Below are 24,129 nucleotides of genomic sequence, written 5' to 3' on the forward strand. Positions count from 1 at the left end.
TCGTAGCGCCATCTGTTGGACATAAAAGCCTTAACCTAGATTATATCTTTTAATTTATATGAATGTTTAACAGAATAATATACAGCCTATGTCCACCCTGAAGTTCCATTCTAAATATTGGTGAAAGAATTTTTGAAATCGGATGAGTAGTTTCGGAGATTACCTGCTGCATACAAACTTACATACAAACATTACCTCTTTATAATATTAGTATAGATATTTTATACACATTAGTTTTAATTATTGTAAAATCTCTTTGCTTTGTAAATTTAATTATATATTAAATTTAAGAAATTTTTGTGATAAGACCTAACATAAATAACCGGTTTAAGTTAGTAGAAATGTTTAATGAAATTAAGGACAAAAAGAAAAGAAAAAAAAAAATGCTGTATATACATTATATTTATTTACATATTTTCAGTGTTTTTTTTTTTTAAACTTCAATGCTCATATAGAGAGAAAGCATTTCTTTTCAAAAGGGAATTTCCCCAAATTCTTTTCTAACAATATTAAAATATTTAACATCTATGTTCAACCTTTTTTTTTTCTTATTTTATAGAGATAAATAAATTATGTGATGTATATATTTAATCCTGGGATTTGTCAATCATAAATTATAAAATATATATCAGAAGAAAAATTACTTAGAATATCTTAATTTATCTTATTGTTAAAAGAATAAATTTAAATCTCACAGCTAAACATATTTTTTTTTTCTTCTGAATCTTGAGTTTCTTGTGGATAAATTTGTTTTAAATACCAAAATTTACATTTTGGGTGTTTATTGATTCACAAACTTAACTGATTAAATAAACCAATTTTAACAAATAAAAAAAAAAATCAAATAAAATTAATAAAATGTGTAACTAACCAATGCAAATTTATTGACTTGAATATAAAGCACCTCAACTTCATCATTGGTTATTTCTCTTCTGTCTTTGTATTTTAGTGCATATGATGCTTCTAAATATTTTTGTAACCACTGAATTTGAAAGCTACGATCTGGATAGTTTTCAGGCACAAAAGTATCTACTCCTATAAAAATAAAAATAAAATTTAATAACTATAAAAAAGCAGTTTTTAAAATATAATGTAAATAAAATTTGATTATATATTCTAGCTAAATGCTATCATCTCTTCTATATCTGTTCTTTAAAAAAAGACCAAGACCATTAAATCATCTTTTATGTTATGCATTTCAAATGGAAAGACACATCACTCTTCCAAGCTTTATAATATATCAAAAATTATAATTCATCTTTTAGCCAGACTATATAAAAAAGATTATACATTCATTCCATAGTAATTAATTCTTTTTTGAAAATTTGATTACAAAAAAATTATAACAACTTAATTGCTAGATTAATATCTTATATACTGATATAATTGGACAGCTATGATGTATTACATACTAATTATATAACTTACAATAATGATACTTTTTTATTGATATTGCAACTATGGTAACGCTTGTACTATTAAAAATAAAATTTTTATAAAGCTTCAAAATTTTTTTCATTTTTACTAAAATTAAAAAATACCATTTATCCTATTTTTTTACTTTTAATCAAGCATATCATGTGTTTTGCCAGGCCCACAATGGAGCAGTCATGTGGTACAGGAAAATCCAACATATCTAGGACAGACCCCAAAAATTTTGAGGTTTTTCAACCCATCTGGATTCATTCCCAGGTCCCAAAGATGAGGCTGATACCTCAACTTCTCTGCCATCAATCAAGATTCAATACAGCTACTAAGTACAGTTATCATTGACAGACTAATATACAGAAACAGGAATATGCTTAAGGAATTAATTTTCTTTATTATCTATTTTATCCATATTTTAATGTGCATATTTACAAAAGCAGGTTAGTTCAATTGATGATTGTCACAAAATTTTTTAAAAATATATAAAATTGTAAAATTCTTGCTGCCTGTAGATTGCAGAGACTACTAAATGGTAAGTTATACTGAAATGTATGGTTGCAATGGTTGTAACTCATATTTACACTAAAAAAAGTGTTCTTCATTGTGTTCAAAATCAGTTAAAATACAATGAATATTTTCCAGCATCCAAAGACAAGGAAGTATAATTATCATTTTTTGCTGTAAAATTTTACTAATTTTGTTACTCAAGAATGAATTTTATCAATAACTTTATTGTTGTTTCTCATACAATAAATTATTCAATAATTTGATATTTTCATTCAAATTCCAATCTTTCTTTTTAAATTTTTTGAAATTTAAGAGATTCACTGGAAGTTCAATGATATCCTTAAAAAATAGGAAATCTTTTAAAGATAGTCATCTAAAACAGATTATACCTAAAGTATATGAATATTAAACATCTGCAATCAGGTTCCAGCTCTAAAATTTAATGATTTTAAAGTTAAAATTCTGATTTTAAGATGTCCTGAAAACATTTCTAAAAGAGATCTTCAATAGGACTTATGTTCCTCTTTAATGAATTAAGTATTTCAAGAACATAAACAGTATGCAAAGGAACTCTTCCAGGACTTCTTGAAACTTTTACTTCCTGAAAAATTTCTGATATAAAAAATGCAAGATGTAAGCAGAAAGCACCAAATATAATAAAAAGTTTAATGCAGAAAACTATTGTTTAAACTAATATTAACTGACCTATTAGTACAATAAGTAATTTAACATAACCAATTTCCAAGTTTTACTATATTAATTTTGTGACATAAAATATACATAATATTTTATTTTCACTCACAGTATCATAAAATAAGTTCTTTAAGACTAACATTAAAAACAATGTATATAAATATATATTATCATGAATCAAATAGAATTATTAATTTCTTACCAGCAAATTCACAAAAATGATTTCCTATATCAAATGCTTGGTAGTTATAGTCAGCATATTCATAGTCCACAAATGCCACTGTTCCTATTATAAACAACAAAACATATTTTTTTAAATATTACTATTTCTGTTAGAAAAAATCTTGAGAAGTTAAATAATATAATTTTAGAGATATCAAATCAAGTTTATCAAAAGCGTTTAAAAAACAATTTGCAAAAATAAAATTGTTGCAAAAGAAATGCAATATTCCATAAATGTTAAACATTATAAAAATTTTATTTAGTAGAAATATATGTCATCGTTATTTCATCATTAAATAAATCATTAATCAATAAATAAAATTAGTACTTACCTTTTTCCTTATTAAAAATTATATTTTTTAATAATAAGTCATTATGACAGAAAACAACAGGAGATCCTAACTGACTTAAATGAATTTCAAGTTTGTTTATTTCTGTTTTAAGAACCTCTTTGCTTGGTAGATAAACTTTTAATCTAAATTAAAATATTTGATTACTTAATTATAGAATAAAATTAAAATGAAATTAACCTTCACTAACATTATTGTATTATAAATTAGTTCTCAAATTGAGTTTTAAAAATTACATAAATTCAATGATAAAATTTATAATTGAAATAATTTCAAAATATAAATTAATTACATATCTAAGATATCAACTGTTTAAAAGTATAATTTCTTTATTCTTATTTTGGAACTTTTAATGATTTACAACTAATTTTCACATCTATAGATTAATGGTTTTTCTTTGTATCAAGTTAATTATTGGTTTATCATTAAATATATTTATAATTTAATATGTACATTTATACAATATGAAATATTTGACTGAATAAGTTTTAAAGATGCATTATCTGAATTACACATAATAATTTAATTTTTTAGTTTCACTTTAACATTCCTTAGAAAAATTTATTATAATTTTTTTTACATTTAAAAAAATGTCCTATTTAACAAAGTTTTGAAAGCTATGTGAATTTTCAAAACACCTTATTTTTCATATTTTAAAACTGGTTACAATGTTAATTCACAATATATTCATATATTATAACGTTTCCATAACTGTACTGTTCTATATGCCTGAAGTTGAAACATGTGAGAATAGTTTGATAATAACTTCTTGACAAGTAAAAAATTGTAATGTATAATTTCTATCAGAAAAAAAATGTTTTGAATGAAATTTTTGATTAAAGCCAAATGATTGCCAAATTATTGGGCTATTTTTAGCTGCATTAATAATCAGTTTTACTCAAGGTGGGCAAATATACCACCATCTCATTTTAATTTTAATAATTATAATAAATTAATCTTCAATTTAGAAATTTCTGAGAGAAAAGAATCAGCACAGTGAGACTCAAATCCAAAGCTGCTTACTATGCAGATGCATTGCTGATTATGCTACCTGGACCTCCATATGATCTTTGCTTCCAGAACTATTAATTTAGATATAATCATATGTGTTATACATAATGCTGACTGGGATGTCTTAACCCACAGTCTTGCTTTTTCACCACAATAATGCACCCACTCACACTTCTTTGCATTCAGCCAGCCAATGCTTTACAATATATCCGAACATGAAAATATACATATACCATATTTATATATGTATATGTATCTATATATATAATCGAGATGAGTTGATAATGATAATAATGATGATAATAATAAGTGCAGAGCCAAAACAGTTAGAAGCTGAAAGTTGAAATTTGAAATTTGGTACACAGTTAGGGTACGTCACGAAAACACACACTAAGAAGTGTGTGTTTTCGTAACCCCACTCCCTGGGGGGATCTCGAAAAATCCCCCCAGGGAGACAGGATTAAGGTTCGACAATGGCAGTATTAACAATGGAAGTGTTACGTAACAATGGAATTGTTAAGAGAAAATGACGTGCAAGACGCAGATGCAGTTTTTTTTTGTTTTTGCGGAAAATCGAACATATTTTTAGACCCATCTAAAAATTGTCTAATTAGTCTGGAAACAGGGGGACCCAATTCTTGCATTCTGTGAAAACGGGCAAGGTTGACTATAACATAATAATCTTAATCTTCGCTATCGTTACTTTTATCCAAGCAACGCCGGGCCTACCTGCTAGTATTTTATATATTTATTTTATATTTAGATATATGAATATTTTAATTAAATTACACACAACTGTATAAATATAAAATAGCAACATTTAACAAAAATACTTTGTCTTCATTATTCATCCGTCGTTCGCTCCAGTTGACAGTCCACAATTTCATAAACACGGAGGAAACCTTTCTTTAGAGGCTACTGCCTCCGCAATGAAATGCAAATGGAGCGAATGATGGATGAATAGCAAAAACAAAGTATTTTTGTTAAACATTGCAATTTTATATTTATACAATTGCATGTAATACCATCGGCCATATTTTATATTTATTATTTTTACTTGGAAAGTATATTTTAAATGTTTGGATATATTGTTCATATGTACTGTTGTGATCAAACAGTTTCAAAAAGGCTTGATTTAAACTGCGCATGTGCAAGAAGGCACTATTGTCTTTTTTCATCATTATTTGATACAACTTACAGATTGCTGCTAGATGTCAATGAATGTCAATATTTGTTTTGTTCGCAAATAAATGCTTGTTTTCTATATATAAAGAATTTTTGTGCCAGTAATTTTTCAAAAAGTTGAGTGTAACTGAGCAAAAAACATGCATTTTGTTTTTGCAACATAATTTCTGCTACAAAAACATTGGAAATGTTGCAAAAAGCCTTTGATGATGATAGTCTATCAAAAACAAGAGTTTGAGTGGTACAAGATGTTTGAAAAAAGTGGAGAATCTGTTAAAGATGAACCACTTCAACTGATGAACAACACATTGCTCAAGTCAGATAGTTGTTGCTCAATGATTGTTGTTTAACAATTAACAACATTATTGAACATGTTTCTGTGTCATTTGGATTTAGTCAAGCAATTTTAAAAGATCATTTGGGCTTGCAGTACATCACTTCTCAAGTTGTCCTGAAAACATAGAATTTTTTCCACAATTAATATGTTCAAGTAGCCAAGGAAATGCTTTCTTGATGTGAATCATTTTTGACACAGAACAACTCAATAGTCAAGTGAATGGTGTCTGAGAGGTAAAGCAAGCCAAAAAGACCATGTCAAAGTCTGTCAAAAATCAAGGTCATGTTGACTGTTTTCCTCAATTGTTGTAATGTACAACACAAATGCCCTCTGACTGGTCAAACTATCAACAAAATATATTGTTTGAGCATTTTTCATCATTTGGGTAAAGCAAAATTGTAGAAAATGACCTGATTTGTGGCAAGAAAACTCATGGCTTTTTCACCACAATAATGCACCTGCTCACAATGCTCTTTTGTTTGTGATTTTTGGGCAAAAATTCGACAAATACAGTTCTGAAAGCTTATATATATATATGGCCAAATGATCACCTTAAATACTCAATCTATAAATCTGTTAATTTTAATAATTATAATAAATTAATCTTCAATTTAGAAATTTCTGAGAGAAAAGAATTGGACTAGAGCAGGAGTTAAATCTGCAACTTCTATTTACTATGCAGATGCATTGCTGATTATGCTACCTGGACCTCCATATGATCTTTGCTTCCAGAACTATTAATTTAGATATAATCATATGTGTTATACATAATGCTGACTGGTATGTCTTAACCCACAGTCTTGCTTTTTCACCACAATAATGCACCCACTCACACTTCTTTGCATTCAGCCAGCCAATGCTNTATTAAAATTAGTGGATTTATAGCCCTAGTATTTAAGGAGATTGTTTCGCTCCATATTTACCTGATAAGGCACCTTGTAACTTTTCCTGTTTCCTTGACTAAAATTTTTTCTTTGTGGTCACAGTTTTAAGTTGATTGATGCCATAAAACAAAATTCACTGCAAATCTTAAAGGGGTTTCACAAAAATGACTTTAAAGCAAGTTTCAAGAATTGGAAAAAACTGGCATAAGTGCATTGCAGTGAGAGGAGATTACTTTAAAGAAAGGGATGAAATAAATTTTGATGAATAAATTCAAATCTTGCATTTTATTAAATCATTCCCAATACTTTTTGATCACAGGGGTATCTTACACTTATAATAATTATCAATTAATAATTATCTACGCACACACANTTTTAAAAATGATAAAAATTTTGTAAATTTATCATTAAAGTTGTAAAAAATCCAACATGTTTCCTTAAAAAAATGAGAAAAATTCGACAGATATTTATTTATTTATATCTTATCCTGTATATTATTTAAATTTTATAAAGAAATTCAACAAGTCATACATTTACAATCGATAAAACCTGGTCGATATGTTATACACCGAATTAAGGCAATGATGCATTTTATAGCGAGGTAAATCAATTTTGAAACTGCACAACAGAAAAACCCACACTTCTTAGAAATTATCTATAATATTTTTATGAGAATCGCTTAAAGTATTGTATCACAGTAACGGTTGCAATTTTCTTTATAGGAATTTTTCTCTGCAACATTGTGTGTGTTGGCCACAGCTACATCATCTAACTGATTACTGTATAAAACAAATATAGGATTTTTATATAAATAAACTGGGTTATATACTCAATATTCAAACTTTCTGAAAAATTAATGATTATAAAATACACTTTAATGTCTTAAAAATTTTAAGTAGATGATGATCAATGTAAGGAGATAGAGGGCTTAAGCTGTATGTCAATCTTGACATTCCCAAAGGGTATAAAGTACAACTTTTATGCCTAAGAGCTAATTAAACAGGAATTTTTGCATAGAATTTAAGCTTAGACGTGTTTGATGGATTACCTCACAAACTCCTAATAAATTAGGCCCACTAAAATAAAGAATATTACCAACGTCAAACAATAGACAACCCTATTATTTATGAATCTTTAGATAATTCTAGTGAAAACGAGTAGATTAAACCCTTCTCAGATTCTAGCTTATGTAATTTAATGGATGTGCTAAGAAAACAAGCGGTTAAATTTATAATTAGAAAGTTTAGAGGTATCGTTGGCCATTCAAATTAAAAGAGGCCTTCTAATTATCAAATTTTCCCGGTTAATATATTCAAAAATGAACATCATCTGCATTTAATCACAATACACAATTCTTTAGATCCTAGATCTAAATCTATAAGCGCCTGTGTGATTTAACTATTCACAAATTATTTATTAATGCAAATAATTTATTAAATTCCTTTATCGCCTCAAGATCTCAATAATATTGATTACATCTTTTTCATGGTCAAGATCACTATTATTATTATTATTATACTATAGACTGATACTCACGCCAAATATTGTATAGTATGACAGTTCACTGAGTTCGACGTTATAAGTGCTTTTTATCACAAGTACTTTCAGCAAATTTATAATCGTCGTTGTCAGACAAATAAAGATTTTTTTAAAATTGAACAGAAATATTCTAAGAAAGAAGAACAGAATGAATATTATTCATATTAAAAATTTGATAAAACCATTAAGAACAAGCCACTAATTTTCAAATGTGTTCAAAGTTGTGCAAGCAATGTGATATGTATGTTGTGAAGCAGCACATGCATGGATGTAGGCCCATGTTAGCAATGTGACAGTGGATGAGAATCATTGTTTAACTGCTTATACAGCATGACCCATACATTGGGCAGGTTGAGAGTGGGAGTGTTGCATGCATCTGAGGTTGCTGTGAATAGGAACTCCCATATAAAGATGAGTTTTCAATTTTTGCAGCACTTGAGCATTGTTGCTTGGGTCCAAAGTGGGTTGTAACCCTGCTATGGACCTATGCTATACTGCTGGAGAATCTCACAATGGGAATAAATATAAAGTACATGAGGCCACAACAAGAATGCTTGCTAGCCACTTAGCAGAACACCAAGATGATATAGTGAGGGAAGGCATACCACAGAACTTATATAAAAGGTGTTCAAGCAAGTTTACAATCCACTATGGACCCAAGCAACAATGCTCAAGTGCTGCAAAAATTGAAAACTCATCTTTATATGGGAGTTCCTGCTCACAGCAACCTCAGATGCATGCAACACTCCCACTCTCAACCTGCCTAATGTATGGGTCATGCTGTATAAGCAATTAAACAACGATTCTCATCCACCGTCACATTGCTAACATGGGCCTACATCCATGCATGCGCTGCTTCACAATGTATGTATCACATTGCTTGCATGACTTTGAACATGTTTGAAAATTAGTGGCTTGTTTTTAATGGTTTTATCAAATGTTTTAATTTGAATAATATGCATTCTGTTCTTCTTCCTCAGAATATTTCTGTTTGCTCATTTTAAAAATCTTTATTTGCCTGACGACAATAATTATAAATTCATTGAAAGTACTTGCAATAAAAAGCACTTATAATGCCGAACTCTAATAGTAGGATGGAGAGATCACTATTATTATTATTATTATTTGCTCCTCTTTGTTTAAACTTATTTACCTTGTTTATATAACACTTAGTATAATAATGCAATTTCTAGATTATATTACTTAATAAATCCTTTCTAATATACTCCAGTTAATATTATTAACTTAAATGTTAATGTTTATTTATATACAGCTAGTGCTAAACATGATTGAAACGTTGCAACGACTAGTGTTTATGTAAGCTTATCAACGCTTTACGCTGGTCAAATTTAAACGTAATTAATCCTTATAATTAAATAACTGTTTTCTTTTTTTTTACTGTATACGTACCTGATGTTAAGTAAGTCCAATATAGTTGGTGACAGCTACTGTACCTAACACCGGTACTTCTGATAGTGTCTGCACCTCTCCAGCATGCACATGAACGTGCACTGACCTTGTCGAATGGTGGAGCCACCGTACTTTCCTCACCTCTACAGGTGGGCGTCCGGGATCGAGTTTCCTCCGCTTGCTATTGGATTATCTTTCAACCCACGTGTTCGTATGATGGATAGAATTATAAATATTTTAAAGTGTAAATTTGCATATTACTCTAAGTTGATTTTTATTTATTATTATTTTCTCTTTAATTTCTAATATGTAAAGTTAACATTAATTACACTAATTAATTTTCTTAGTTTGTCATAACGAATTTTAATCTGTTACTTTTTAAACTTTATTATAAAAATTATATTTATTATATACAACGAATGTTTAGAATTATTATAGAAATATTATAAATGTTCATTTTTTTTAGAATATATTATTTTAAATTTACTTATAAATTAAGTGTATTATTAAGGTATGGATTATAAAAATACATCGATGAATAGACTAGATTAAATGAAAAGTGTATGAAAATTTTGAAGTGTAGATCTACAGATATCCTCATCATGAAACATGGATCTCTTTACCCATAATTCAAGCTTTTTTTTCTCTATGGAATGCTTCATACTGTCAAACAAATATCCGTAAATTCGGATGGCAATAGTAAACAGTGATGCAGCATTGCCTCTCAAAGCCAGACAGTATCCAGGGAGGGGTAAAGTATGGCAATGCTTCTTCCCCGAGCTTTTAAAGNAATGTAATTAATTTGAATATTGAAATTGAATTAAGCAAAATGAAAAGATTTTTTTTTACCTTGATACAAAAGGATCTTTTACCAATTTTGCATCTAATGTGACACCAGGCTGATACCCATAACATAACCCATTGGTAAAGGCACAATAAAGTGGTGATCCAAATCCAGCTTTATAAACAAGATGCATATTTTTTACTTCAGCACCACGATCAATAAATAATTCTGTTTTCTGGCCATAAACACGAACCAAAACAATGTCATCTGGTTGATCTTCTAAATAACAGCCCAATAGATGATTTGTAATTCCATCTGTAAAAATCTATAAAAGTGATTTTTCAGAATATGCAACAAAAAAGAAAATATACTTAAAATTATGCTATAAAAATTATTAAAAAATTTAGACAACAGCAATTTTTTATCTATTTTTGAATATAATTTATTGTAATTTTTTTATATTCATATCCATTCAATAATATTCATTCAAAAAACTTAATAAAACTTTAAAAAATAAAGGTAATTTTGAAATATTCAAAAGTTACATTACTTTAAAAAGCAACTTCTTAAATTCTATCCTTTAGAGCTAAAAATATTCTTATTAAAATAACAATTCTGAATATTTTCAATAATTCATTTTCATGTTGTTGTTTTAATGCAGAAAAATGTTTAAATATTGAACATTAAAAATTAATTAATCAAGAACAGTTCAAGCACAAATATTCCTGACTATGTTAATGTTAACTGTAAATTAGAATCATTTCATATTTCAAATAAAAGCCAGCTTATTTCATATTAACTTAACTTTCTATTAAAAATTTTTTACACATTTCAGTTTCTAAAAAGAACTTTGATGAGAGAAGTAATTAGCATTGAAATATATTTTAAGAGAAAATAAATATATAATTTTAATATAGAGTATATTTTCAAAATACAAATAACTTTTTCCAATATTAAATTAAAAAGTTTTATTATTGAAAAAATTATATGTACTTTAGAAATACAGCTTGTCTGAGAAAGATCTTTATCATTCTAAATATTAATAACAAAAATACTAACATAAAATGAAATGCAGTTTGCTGCAAAAGAATGAAGAAATCTAACAGTTTTTTTACAGTACCTCCAATGTAGCTGTATGTGAGCTCCGTTAGTAGCACGAACAATGTCGAGTCTGTACTTGATTTCCCTCCAAGTGTTTTTTAACATTTGTGGTGTAACAGTGAGGATTGCTAATCATATCCTTTCCTTTAAAACAGATATATCAGAAACAGGTGTTTGATAAACCCTGTCTTTAACATAACTCCACTGGATTTCTTTTTTTGGGGTTATGTTGGGCGATCGCAGAGGCCAAGGTATGGGTTCTCCATGACCAATCCATCATTCGGGAAACACTATTAATAGGCAATTGATACCAGAAAAAACTCTTAGATTTCTTCATTCTTTTGCAGCAAACTGCATTTCATTTCACCTGTTAGTATTTTTGTTATTAATGTTTAGAATGATAAAGATCTTTCTTGGATACACTATATGGTATTTATTGTCTGTCTCATAACATATATTATGTGAATATAATGGAAACAAAGCACAAGTATTGTTAAACTTTTTACCATTTATTCAAATAATTTGTTCTCCCTTCTTCAGTGAATTAATAATAATAATAAAACTATATGAAATTCTAAATTATAATTTAATAATTTTTATTACAACAGATCCTAAATAGGGATATATATTATGAAAGAAACAAATATAGCAAAACAAATTAATGCAATTTATTGAATTCAAGCAAAATCAATACAATCCATGATAGAGAAATGAGGAATCTATAGAAATTACCTCTGTATATTCTCTTGTTACTAGGTTAGAAACAGGTCAGAAATATATTTAGACCAATATCATTTTTTTAATTTGTTGATTTTTACCAATTTTTGAAATAAAAATTAGATAATCAATAAATACAAATAATTAAAATTACTGATAAATACAACATAATTTGAATTCCTGATTAATTGTATTGTATAATCAATGTTTTAAGAAATTATCTTATATTAAGTTCATTTAAAATAAATTATTATTATTAAATAATAAAATCTTAGAAATTTTTTCAAGTAACCTCTCTCTCAAAATTTTAGTTTTGTCTTTCATTTCAATGTTAGAATACTTCATTTCGATTTTAATATAGAGTATATTTTGTAGCACGAACAATGTCAAGTCTGTACTCAATTTCCCTCCAAGTGTTTCTTAACATTTGCGGTGTAAACATGAAATGATTCTAATTTACAGTTAACATTAACATAGTCAGGAATATTTGTGCTTGAACTGTTCTTGATTAATTTTTAATGTTCAATATTTAACAAAAAAATGAAGTATGTGTTATTAAAAATAATTCAGCTAATAATTGAAAAATGAATTTTAAGATCAAAATATATATAAGATTTCAACAATTAAAAGAATTCTAGTTATGAGAAATAAATGTTAGTTTGAAGAGAATAGCATTGATGCTCTCTTAATTATGTTCAAATAAATTCTGAAAATTTATTATAACATAAACAACATTTGTAATAATCTACAGCAAGGGATTCCCAACCTAGTTATTAGTGGGATTGATTAGTGAGAACCTCAAGGGATTGATCAATTTATCTAGAAGTCAATAAATATATCAATAATAAAATTACAAAATCTAATTTTATTACAGTATATTTAAAAATATAATTATAATTTATGTTAAAATTTTAGTAAAAATAATGAAATGATAACAGTAATATTCAGCAAATAATATAATTTACTAAATAATAATAAAAGGAGCACCATTATTCTATCCAAAAGGGCCTGTTGACATTTGCAACCAAAAATGATGTACAAGTACTTCTCAATGAACCAAGCTTAATATATCCAATTAGGAACTGAATCAATCTGAAACAACTAGCAAAACTCAAAATTTACAAAGCTATTTTCTGAAACACCACAATAAATTACAGAGAAGCAGAGACATTCTCTAAAGCATGAAAGTTCATTTTTGAAGTACACCTATAATTTTAAAGCTTTATCTTTAAAAAATATCTCAATATGTCATTGCTGAGATTGTGCTTTCCACCAATGAAATAATTATCCCATTTTGTTCAAAGTAATGTTCAAATTTTCAAATACATGTTCAACTGTTTTTTAACTTAATGATGATGATTTAAAAATTGTTGAAAACATTTGTTTTTTGTTATTATTTAATAAAGTACTGTATATTATTTGTGAAATATTATGGGTAGTGTTTCCTTATTTATACTTAATTAAATCCAGTTTTCATATATTGCATAGTTGTTGAAAATTTACTAAAGTAAAACACACAATTTTAACATTTGATTTATGTTTAAAAAAAAAATTGAATTATCAATTTCTCTTTAATTAATATTTATAATTTATTATTATTATTATTATTATTATTATCAATACAGAAAGAGTCAGCAAATGAAATATAATCTTGGAGAGTCACAATAAGCAAAACAAAGGTTGGAAAGCCCCATTGTAAATTATATAACTTATTTTTTTACAAACTGTATTTATAAAGACAAACTAATTATTCATATTTCAATCTTTTAAGTTCAATATTCAATAATCATTATTTACACTTATATTAACATTTGTTTATGAGATATTTAGAAATTATACTCTTAACTATAAGAAAAATAGTACTAAAGTACAAAAGCAATCATGGTTAAAACATGGTATAAGTTTTGTAATACTTATAATAATTATGTAACAATGGATCAAGAAAATTTCTTGAAACAATATGTATGTTATAGGCAAAGCTAAGTCTTCAAATAGATTTTAACTAATCATCAATGTATGAAAAGACACACCAAGTTTACTGGATAAAAAACTAATGAACATATTTCAAAAACAAGATGGATTAGCCAAGTGCTACTCAAACTGGTTTGTGGACCAGTGCTGGTCTGAAGTTTATCAGTGACTCATTATAAAACTGTGTCTTTAAAAATCAACTGGCATGGAAAATTACTTGAAAAATGGCCCATAAATCTTTTTCAAAATGATAACAAAAGTGTAATGACAAAATTGATTATAACTATTTCAGTCTAAAAATTAAAATAAAAAATAAATTTAAACTCTATTCTCTCCATTTTATAATTATTTTTATTTAATTTCACAAAAATACTGGTTGCATGAGGGATTGAAATGTAAAAAAATTGATCAAGGAATACAAAGTTTCTAAAGCATTGATTTAGACCACTTTCTATGGCAATTAAGCCTATGTCTTCAGGCAAGTAGTTGATTATAGAGAAGAAAAATTAACAATAGTCATAAATTGAATCTAGATTTGCATAGAGACAGATCTAAATCATAGATTAAATCTAAACTTTGTTTTTGTAATTTGCTGATTTAATATAATTACAGTCGAATCTGCATAAGTCAACATCCCAAAGGGAAATGGAAATGTGTCAAGATATCCAATATGACGACTAAAACAAAGTTGAAAAAAAACCCACAAAACTACAATTAGGAAAATACAGTAGTGCTTTATACAGTATATGCAATGTATCTCTCTGACTATCCATCACTGGAACTAAAGTTGGTCTCTACTCCAAGTCTACCTCAGTGATTTCCATCGCTTTTTGTTTCAGTATTGGCCCTGAAATAGGAAGATTTGATGAATGAATTTGCTTTGCCAACATACCAGAGCATCTTCGACATCTTTGTACGGCAACTTTCTCTGGTGTTTGAGACAGCCACAAGAAAAAGTTTCTTAATTTCCTCATTTTTCTTCAGAATTCCCACCAATATTGTTCTTGGAAGGTTTTCTTGTTTTGCAAATTCAGCTTGTGAAGTTTTATTACATTCAAATTCAGATACAAGTTTGTATTTTTCCTTCAGTGTAAGCATTGTTAGGTTTCAGATACTCTTTTCTAACATAAATGTAAAACACTTGCTGCAAATAATACATGAATGAAAGATGAGAAAATGGAAAATTGGATTCTGCTGCGACGTTAAGCGGTGTGAACTTATTTTTTTCAGGAGGAGAGTCGAATTATCAGATGTCCGAAAGAGTGTGGGTCAGAAAAAGTATGTCAATTTATGAGTTAAACGGTGTCAAGTAAACCAGAGTTTTTTTTAACATTAATTAATGCCTATGTAAGTGGGACTACAGAAAACTGACTTCTTAACCGATGGTGTCTAGTTATACTTATGCAAATTCGACTGTAGTTCTAAATGTTGACTTGTGGTCTTTCTATTGATACCACTTTAAATGAAAGTAAAATAATATAAGATTTTTCAGATGAAACAATACTTCATTTAAAAAATATAAATATACAAAGAATATTACAAACATACAAAAGAAAAAACTTTGCTTGCTTCTGTTTTCTTATCTGTCATTTTACTGTCGGCCAAGTTTTAACTGTTTACTTAAATATTTCATTTACTTATACCTAAGAAAAATCACCTGAATTGACAACCATCTTCCACATTTTTCCAGCAGTAAAATGTTTTAATGTCCAAAATGCAAATGTTTTGGCCTTTTTTAAGCTTCAGGCTTATATAAAAAGTTCTTGATTTGAAAGTCAAAAGATCTTTTGTATAAGCTTGAAGCTGGCCCCTAAATGAGGCTGAAAATGTTTGTATTTCAGATATTAAGCATTTTACTGCTAGAAAAGTGTGGAAGGTTGTTGTCAATTCAGGTAATTGAAGTAATACTTCCACCTTTTAAAATAATCTAATTTTACCTTTATAATAATAAAAAATAATAATAAATATTTGATGGTAAGCAGGAATTGCAAATCTGAGTCTACCAATTCTTTTATTCTGGAAATTCTAAATTAAAATTAATTTATTATAATTATTAAAACTATTTTGAGATGGCAGTATAACCACTTATCTTTAGACAAATTAATTAGTTTCTAATAATTTACTTAGCCTTATAATAGCCCGATAATTTGGCAGTTTGTTTGATTTGAATAAACATTTGAGAAACATAGTTCAAAAATATCTGATTTGGAGAAAGATATCTGTTTTAATATCTTTTGGATACATATCTAATGGACAGAAACAATGTAACAAATGTAATTTTTAAATATCGTTTCTTGTTACAAAACTAAATGGATTCCCTTAATCATATCATCACCAGCAGTGAGATGTGAATGAATTACTATGATTTATACTCCAATGCTGTCTGTAATTGAAACATTTATTCTTACTAAAGGAAAAAGTTTAATCATTCACAATTGCAGACATCAAAATCATTTAAGATTACTGTAATGGAATTCAAATTAAGAGATCATATGAGAATGACTGACTAATTAAAACAAATGATAACTAGCAGAAAATAAAAGATTGATGTAGCAAATTATCATTTTTCAGGAATGATATTCCAAGTAATATACATTGCATTGATGTACTGCCCAAAATAATTTTCATCTCAATTTCTCCACTAATATACATGAATTTTGTACCTTGTATCTGGTCTTGCATCAGCAATGTGTCTATGGATTAATGAGTCAATCAGTATAAATTATTCAATGAACAGTATTATAATTTATTAATGACTGGATGGCAAAAGCAGTTAAAGTGTCAGCGAACTGCTCTGGGGGCCCAGGAATGAATCTGGTTGGAATGAAAAATCCCAGGAATTTTTTGGAGGTTTGTCATCCCATATTTGGCTGCCCCATTGTGAGCCTGGCCAAACCCACAATGGACTGGATAAAAAGTTCTTAGGAGTCAATATTTTTTTTTTATTTATTTTAGACATATTTATTGCCTGAAGAAAATATCAATGGAATTTTGAAAGTACTTATTTTATTATCTCTAAAGTGCTAATTTTATTATTGTTAAAGAAATTTAACACAGAAAGACATATTATGTTTATTATGTAACATTTATATTATGTTTATTATGTTTATTATTTATATTTATTATGTTTTATGTTTATTATGTTTATACATTGTAACATTTTAACACATCTTGAATATTTTAAGTTTGTTATTAACATGTTTTTTTAAAACACATCTGATTTAACAAAATTTCAGACACTCCTTTTCCAATCAGTCCATTAAATTGAGTCTTTGTATTTATATAAATTAGAATTATAATTCTAGTGCATACTTACTATCTAATCTCTCAACAAAATTTTCAACATTAAAATAGTAACCACGTTCCTTTTATTAATGAACTAGCAGGTGGGCCCGGCGTTGCTCGGGCAAAAGTAACGATAACTAAGATAAAGATTATTACGTTACAGTCAACCTTACCCGTTTTCACAGAATGCAAGAATTGGGTCCCCTTAGAGAATTTTTAGATGGGTCTAAAAATATGTTCGATTTCCCGCAAAAACGAAAAAACTGCATCTGCGTATCGCACGTGCTATCTCTTAACAATTCCATTGTTACGTAAGATTTCCATTGTTGACACTTCCATTGTTACTTAAAACTTTTATTGTTACTTAAAACTTCCATTGTTACCTAACACTGCAATTGTTACTTAACACTTCCATTGTTGATGGAAGTGTTAAGCCTTAATCCTGTCTTTCTCCCCCCGGGAGGAATTTCGAAAAATCCCTTCTTAGTGTGCGTTTTCGTGACGTACCCTATCTATGTACCAAATTTCAACTTTCAACTCCTAACCGTTTGGGCTCTGCACTTATTATTATTATCATTATTATCAACACGTCTCGATTATATTATAGATTTGCCATCTATGGTAACGTAACCTTGTAAATTTCTAGGATCCTGATGAATTTAGCTAATTTTTTTAATATTTTACAAATATTTAGTTACTTATTACTTTTATTTATTTTTTTGTAATAAACTTATAAACTATAGATTTTCTTATATCATAATTAAGGGCTATATTTATGTGCATATACAAGCATTTTAAAATTCTTACAATATACATTATGCATGTCAAATGCACCAATAATAAATAGTAAAATTTGTAGGTTGAAATGCATATGTACAGTACTTTACTTCTGTCTGCAAATAAATCTTATTAACCTCTTAACATTAATAAGATTTACTGGTATTAACATATGTCACATTTTTATGTGGGAGGGAATTAAAATACAACAATAGGTGATACAAAGGATTTGAAAATTAATATCACAAAGTACAAATTAGAATAACGTTTCCTGTAGGAGTGCACAATCACAACAATTATGAATAAAATTTTATAACATTTATGCTGCTTAATCAATGATTATTGAATTTATTTCTGTATATACAATTGTTTACAAGATGTTTGAGAATGACTAGGTTAACCTAGTTTCCCTTGTCCAATAATTGTCTTATATTTTTGTTTATAGACCTGCATGTCTGTACAAAAAATGACATGAGTAAATACTTATTAATTTATTAACTAATTATAGATGTAGTGTTGAAGAGTTGACAGTAATATTTTCTCCCCAACTGATACCATAAACTCTATTATAGTTAGTTTCAGTACAACTAGAATTTACCTATGATTAATTGCTGTTTTGGCTTGTTTTGATGCTTTATATTGTGTTGATGTAAAGACATTTCAATATTCTGAAACACTTGAAAACTGTTTTAGAAGAACACATTGGTTCTTTTCTGTTAATGGGATACCAGTTGTAACTTTAATCTGACACCCCTGGCATATCAGATTAAAGTTACAACAGGTATCCAATACCAAGATAAAATCACATGTGGCCCCAATGTGATTTTTTGTGGCCCACAGCAACTATGCTCTGAAATTAAATAAAACAGCTTACAGATCAAGATTAAGTGATAAACATCTATCTGCCACAATGAAGATTGATTTCAGTCTTTGAATCCAGATATTGGAAAACTAGGAGGAGGAAGATAGCACTGGCAAGTTTAAGTTGAAAACAATTAATTTTAGTTTTATAAATATGTACATTAAATAAAATAAATGTTTAAATAAAAGCAATACTATAACAATTATATATTGTTGAGTTTAATTCACTGAACTACATAATGCATTTTAATTGCTCTATCTACATCTATGTATATTCCTGCATTCTCACTTCGAATGATAATTTTAAGAAAATTTGTAAATGTGATGTAGCCTGTGTGAATTTTACCAGTCATATTAATGGCCCATTGTTTAAATGAGTTTGACACACCTACAATATGTGATACCATCGTCCACTAAGACTATCATGTTTAACTATTTAGCCCACGCAACCGTGCCAGCTTCAAGCAGCCCACTTGACTGTTCATGGACTACTTGATGTTATATAGTTTTATGGAGCTGTGGGACTCATCCCACTTGGGCGCTGAGGTGCAAGCGATAGCAAGCACCAAAGCATACACATACAAGCAAAGCATATAGAATAGGCAGTACACTGATACATGTTAAAAACTGACCTTTGGAGGCAAATATCTTGTGAAAGGTCAACAATTCTGGGGTGGTATGAAACCTCTCATTCAAAGCTTGAATCTTACCCGTTGCTGTACATATTGACTGGCATCCCATTAACAGAAAAGTGCCAAAACTTTTTATGGCATACATTACAATAAAGAATTTTTCCACCTGTTTTAAATGTCCAGGATTCAACTACAGTACACATTTTCTTAGCACATTAGATTTTCCTATCATATACACTGAATCAATTTACGGTGTGGTACAATCGATTAACAAGCACAAAAACAAATGTTTTTGAACCCCTTCTGGGCTCTTCATCAGGTTCCTACAGTTTTAGCTCGTAAAATTTGATTATTGAATGCTTTTCAAATAACTTCGTTCTTAAGTTCGAACAATTAGAAGAATGTGTGAAGGCTCTTCTAACATACGGGCTCATGATAAAGAGCTAGCGTATATACAGAGAGTTGCCGCAAAACATGGTTACCGCAAACCTATACATAAGATGATAAAAAATCATAGCCAGATATATGTAGATAGCGCATGGCTGGTAGACCAACACATTGATAACCAACCAGAAGACATAGAACGGATCCCCATCATCTATAACCCATATGTAAGATCTATATATGACAAGATTGCCAGGAAGTGCCAAATAAGTATTGCATACAGGAGGTGTCCCACTATTTTTAACATCTTAAGTAATGGGAAGGACCCTCCTGACCCTAGTAGAATACCAGGAATCTATAGTGTCCCCTTTGAGAGATAATAGATTCAATAGGGATTTAGTATATATAGGCTCTACTAAAAGATCCATAGGCATCAGAATGCAAGAGCATAGGGTGGATATTAGTCATGGGAGAACCAGCATGGCCCTCGCAACATACGTAACAGATCCGGACATAGTTGCCGACTTTAATAGGGTCAATCTTCTCCTCAGGGTACCTCCCAATGAACATCTCAAGTGGTTAGAGGCAATGCACATCTTTAAATCCTCTATCGAAACTACATGCATAAATTTTAAAAAGGAGATGATTTTGTCGATGGCCTGGCAAGGGTTGATACACAGCACGCTTTAGCCGCTTGTTATATCCGAGCAGGCAGACTTGACACACGTGCAACGTATAAATTTAAAAGAACTGTTCAAACTCAAGAACAAAGTTATTTGAAAAGCATTCAATAATCGAATTTTATGAGCTAAAACTGTAGGAACCTGATGAAGAGCCCAGAAGGGGTTCGAAAACATTTGTTTTTGTGCTTGTTGATCGATCGTACCACACCGTAAATTGGTTCAGTGTATGTGATTGTTATATAGGTGTGGTGAGTAGTTAATTTTTAATTTTCCTATTTTATCTACCTCCCAATTCTCTTCACTCCTCATGCTCCTTCTTTATACTGCTATATTTCTCTTAATTCTGAAAAAATATAGTTTTTTTTTTGCAGCATGACTTTGCCAACTAGTCAGCAGAGTTTTGGCTACTGGGAGTTTGAGGAACATCTCACTCTTCCAATGTCAGGAAGACACCTCCTCAAACCCCCTCCAGTAGCATCATCTCTGATCAAGAGGGAGGAGAGATGGAGATTTTTCTCCAGGTCCAGAGAAAATTTAACTACATTTAGAGGTTAAAATTAATGTTATTTTTTCTAATAGAAAATAAAATCTTTAAGACTGTGTTTTATTAATAAAGAAACATTCTACATATTTCATTTGTTCAGAAAAATACAGCAAAAAAGCCTGCTCTATCCCAGGCTTCATTGAGGCCATTGAGAGCCTTTATAATGAACATATTTAATGTAATTTCTATCTTATTACCCAATATTTACAATACAAATAAATTAATAAAATCATTTACTTCTAGCAGCTTAAAAAAACAAGGCAAAACAAATGAATCTTGATTTGTTTGTCCTATGTTGAATGTTTAAAAAAACATAAATCATTCCAATGATTGATTTTTGAATTGTGTGTGTCTGCTATTTTAAATACAATCACATTCAATTATTTTAGTTTAATTAATTACTTATTGCTAAGAATAAATTATTATTATTCTTATTATAGTCTCGTGTATTGTTCTAATAATGATTCAAATAAATATCACAGACTTAAATATATTAGAATTAAATCACTTCTATTGCTATGTACTTTTGCATCTGAACAAAAAATTTCTTATTTTTCATATTGGTTTATCTTTATATGTAGAACTCTTCATATCTAAACTGGCCATTTTTGGTTCCTTCAAATTTGAGATTTAGCAGTTTTACTAATATTTTACTATATAATGAAAAGTTATTATTTTTATTTGGAATTTTATGAATATTAGAGAAGTAATTTAACTAAAAAATTATATCATAATTAATATTAATTTTGTAAATTTTTTGTCTGATGGCAATAATTATAAGGACTTTTTGGGAGGACTTTGTCTTCAGATATTTATTTAATAATATTAATTTATTATTATTATTATTTGCCTGAATATATAAGTAAATTAAAAATCAGTTATCATTGAAATCTATTAACCTGAAAATTGAAAACATTATATACAATTTCTCTGTGTAGAAGTTACTTTTGTGTGTATATACTGTACTGTACTATACATATAAACATTGTATATATATGTATACATACACAATGTACTGTACATATTCAATATACAGAAATACCTCAGTTTTTGTTGACTTGTTATCATTAATTTTGGTTTTTGTCGATTTTTTCCACAGAAAATTTCTCAGATTTCGTCAGCATGCCCACATGACCTCACTGCTAATTTTGAAAAAACAAAAAGCATCCCATACGTTTTCCCGCTCAATGCAGCTATGTTTCTCGTCATGTGAGCATTATCCCATGCATCTAGCCAAACAATTCCATTGCCTTCCTTTCCTTTTAGCTCCATCATGGGACCAAAGAGTTTCCAGAGCCAGTAGCCCTTAGACTTTTATATTCATTTTATATTAATTTCTTATTGTTTTTAGTATTAAACACTATATTTATTCTCTATAAAATATGTTTTTGGTATGTATTTTGGAGTGTCTAGAACGAATTAACTGGATTTACATTGATTCGTATAGAAATAATTGCCTCGGTTATTGTCGGTTTTGGATGGCTTATCAATGAAAACAGAGGTATCGCTGTACACACACACATTATATATACAAGTTACATACCTGAAAGTAACTTCTTTCTCTGTTAATGTTTCATCAAAAAAGGAAGTTTCTGTCCTGTCCTGATTGGTATTATTTTAAAACGAAATGAAAATTATTTTATATATATAAAGATACTAACCTTAAATTTAACATCATCTTTTTTCCATTCTTCCCGTACGTGTTTCAATAAATCGAGCGCTCCTTCCCGAAGACTTTGATGAGAGTGACTCGAAATAAATAAATCGACTTTCTTCATATCTTCACTCATCTCTCCTCCAATAACAAAATATAATTAAATTCGTTCATTCGGGTGTTAAGTATTTTAAATATTAAAACAATAATCCTAGACTTATTATAATAGTTTACAATGCACACTTTCAGTAAGAGATGCCGGTCGTTAAATTCTCCAGTTTTAACCAACACCAACTAGGCCTAACGCCACACCTAAACATAAACTGCATTATTTTTACATCTCAAATAATCCAATTATTATCGAATTTGATGTATTTAGCCTAAATATAACTACTCTTCATAGATTATATTGTGTATTTGTGATCAGAAGGCTAAAGCTTTATCGATAATAATCGGGAAAGCAGACGACAAATTGATCCAGTGGAGCTTACGGAAAGATAGGGAATTTCTCTACCTGAAATTTCCCCGAAATTTTTAAAATGTACATTTTAAAAATCCTAAAACATTATTATTTGCCTAATTTATTAATTTAAAATAAAACTAAATATATAATTCATTGTAATAGTTCAAATCTAAATTTTTTTACTCTTGTTTTATTATTTCCCTATCTCTCAAAAAAATTCTTCTTTAGGGAAATTTTTTTCTATTTTATCACTATCATTTAAAATTTTGAAGTGTTAAAAAATAATTTATTATAAAATTTTAAAGTTTTTAAAAATATATTTTTTTAATTCTATAAATTATTAATAATTTCTTATAAAAAAAACTTTCCGTAAATTAATTTGTCATATTTTATAAAAAAAAAATCCTTAAATCAGCCAATTACGAACAATCTTATTTATTAATTTTCCAAACTCCGCCCAACTTTCCTAATCAACGTATTCCATAATTCATTCATATAAAATAATTAAATTATAATAAGCTTATACGATTCGTTTGTAATTTTTGATCTACACAGAATTAAATAAAAGCCAAGAATATTGATTATTTAACATGTTCAATCTATTTAGAGAATATATATTTATTATTTCATGTATTATATCTGACTGGAGAATTCATAAATTGCGGCATAACAATATAATACTATAAAAATTATTTTATAAAGGGAAG

General features: G+C 28.4%; 1 protein-coding gene across 1 annotated transcript in view; it reads right to left on the reverse strand.

Annotated features, from left to right (window-relative positions):
• LOC111629691 (ethanolamine kinase 1-like) overlaps positions 1-23,479 on the reverse strand; it is a 27,952-nt gene extending 4,473 nt beyond the window's left edge. Inside the window, 5 exon segments of the mRNA XM_023373579.1 lie at positions 872-1,035; positions 2,831-2,914; positions 3,183-3,325; positions 10,416-10,675; positions 22,967-23,479. Coding sequence (XP_023229347.1) covers positions 872-1,035; positions 2,831-2,914; positions 3,183-3,325; positions 10,416-10,675; positions 22,967-23,095 — 780 coding nt within the window. The 5' untranslated portion in view covers positions 23,096-23,479.
• Positions 23,480-24,129: the final 650 nt, after the last annotated feature.

Source organism: Centruroides sculpturatus, unplaced genomic scaffold (assembly GCF_000671375.1).
Source record: "Centruroides sculpturatus isolate CEXI.00-Female unplaced genomic scaffold, Cexi_2.0 scaffold460, whole genome shotgun sequence".
In the NCBI taxonomy this organism is placed as follows: domain Eukaryota; kingdom Metazoa; phylum Arthropoda; class Arachnida; order Scorpiones; family Buthidae; genus Centruroides; species Centruroides sculpturatus.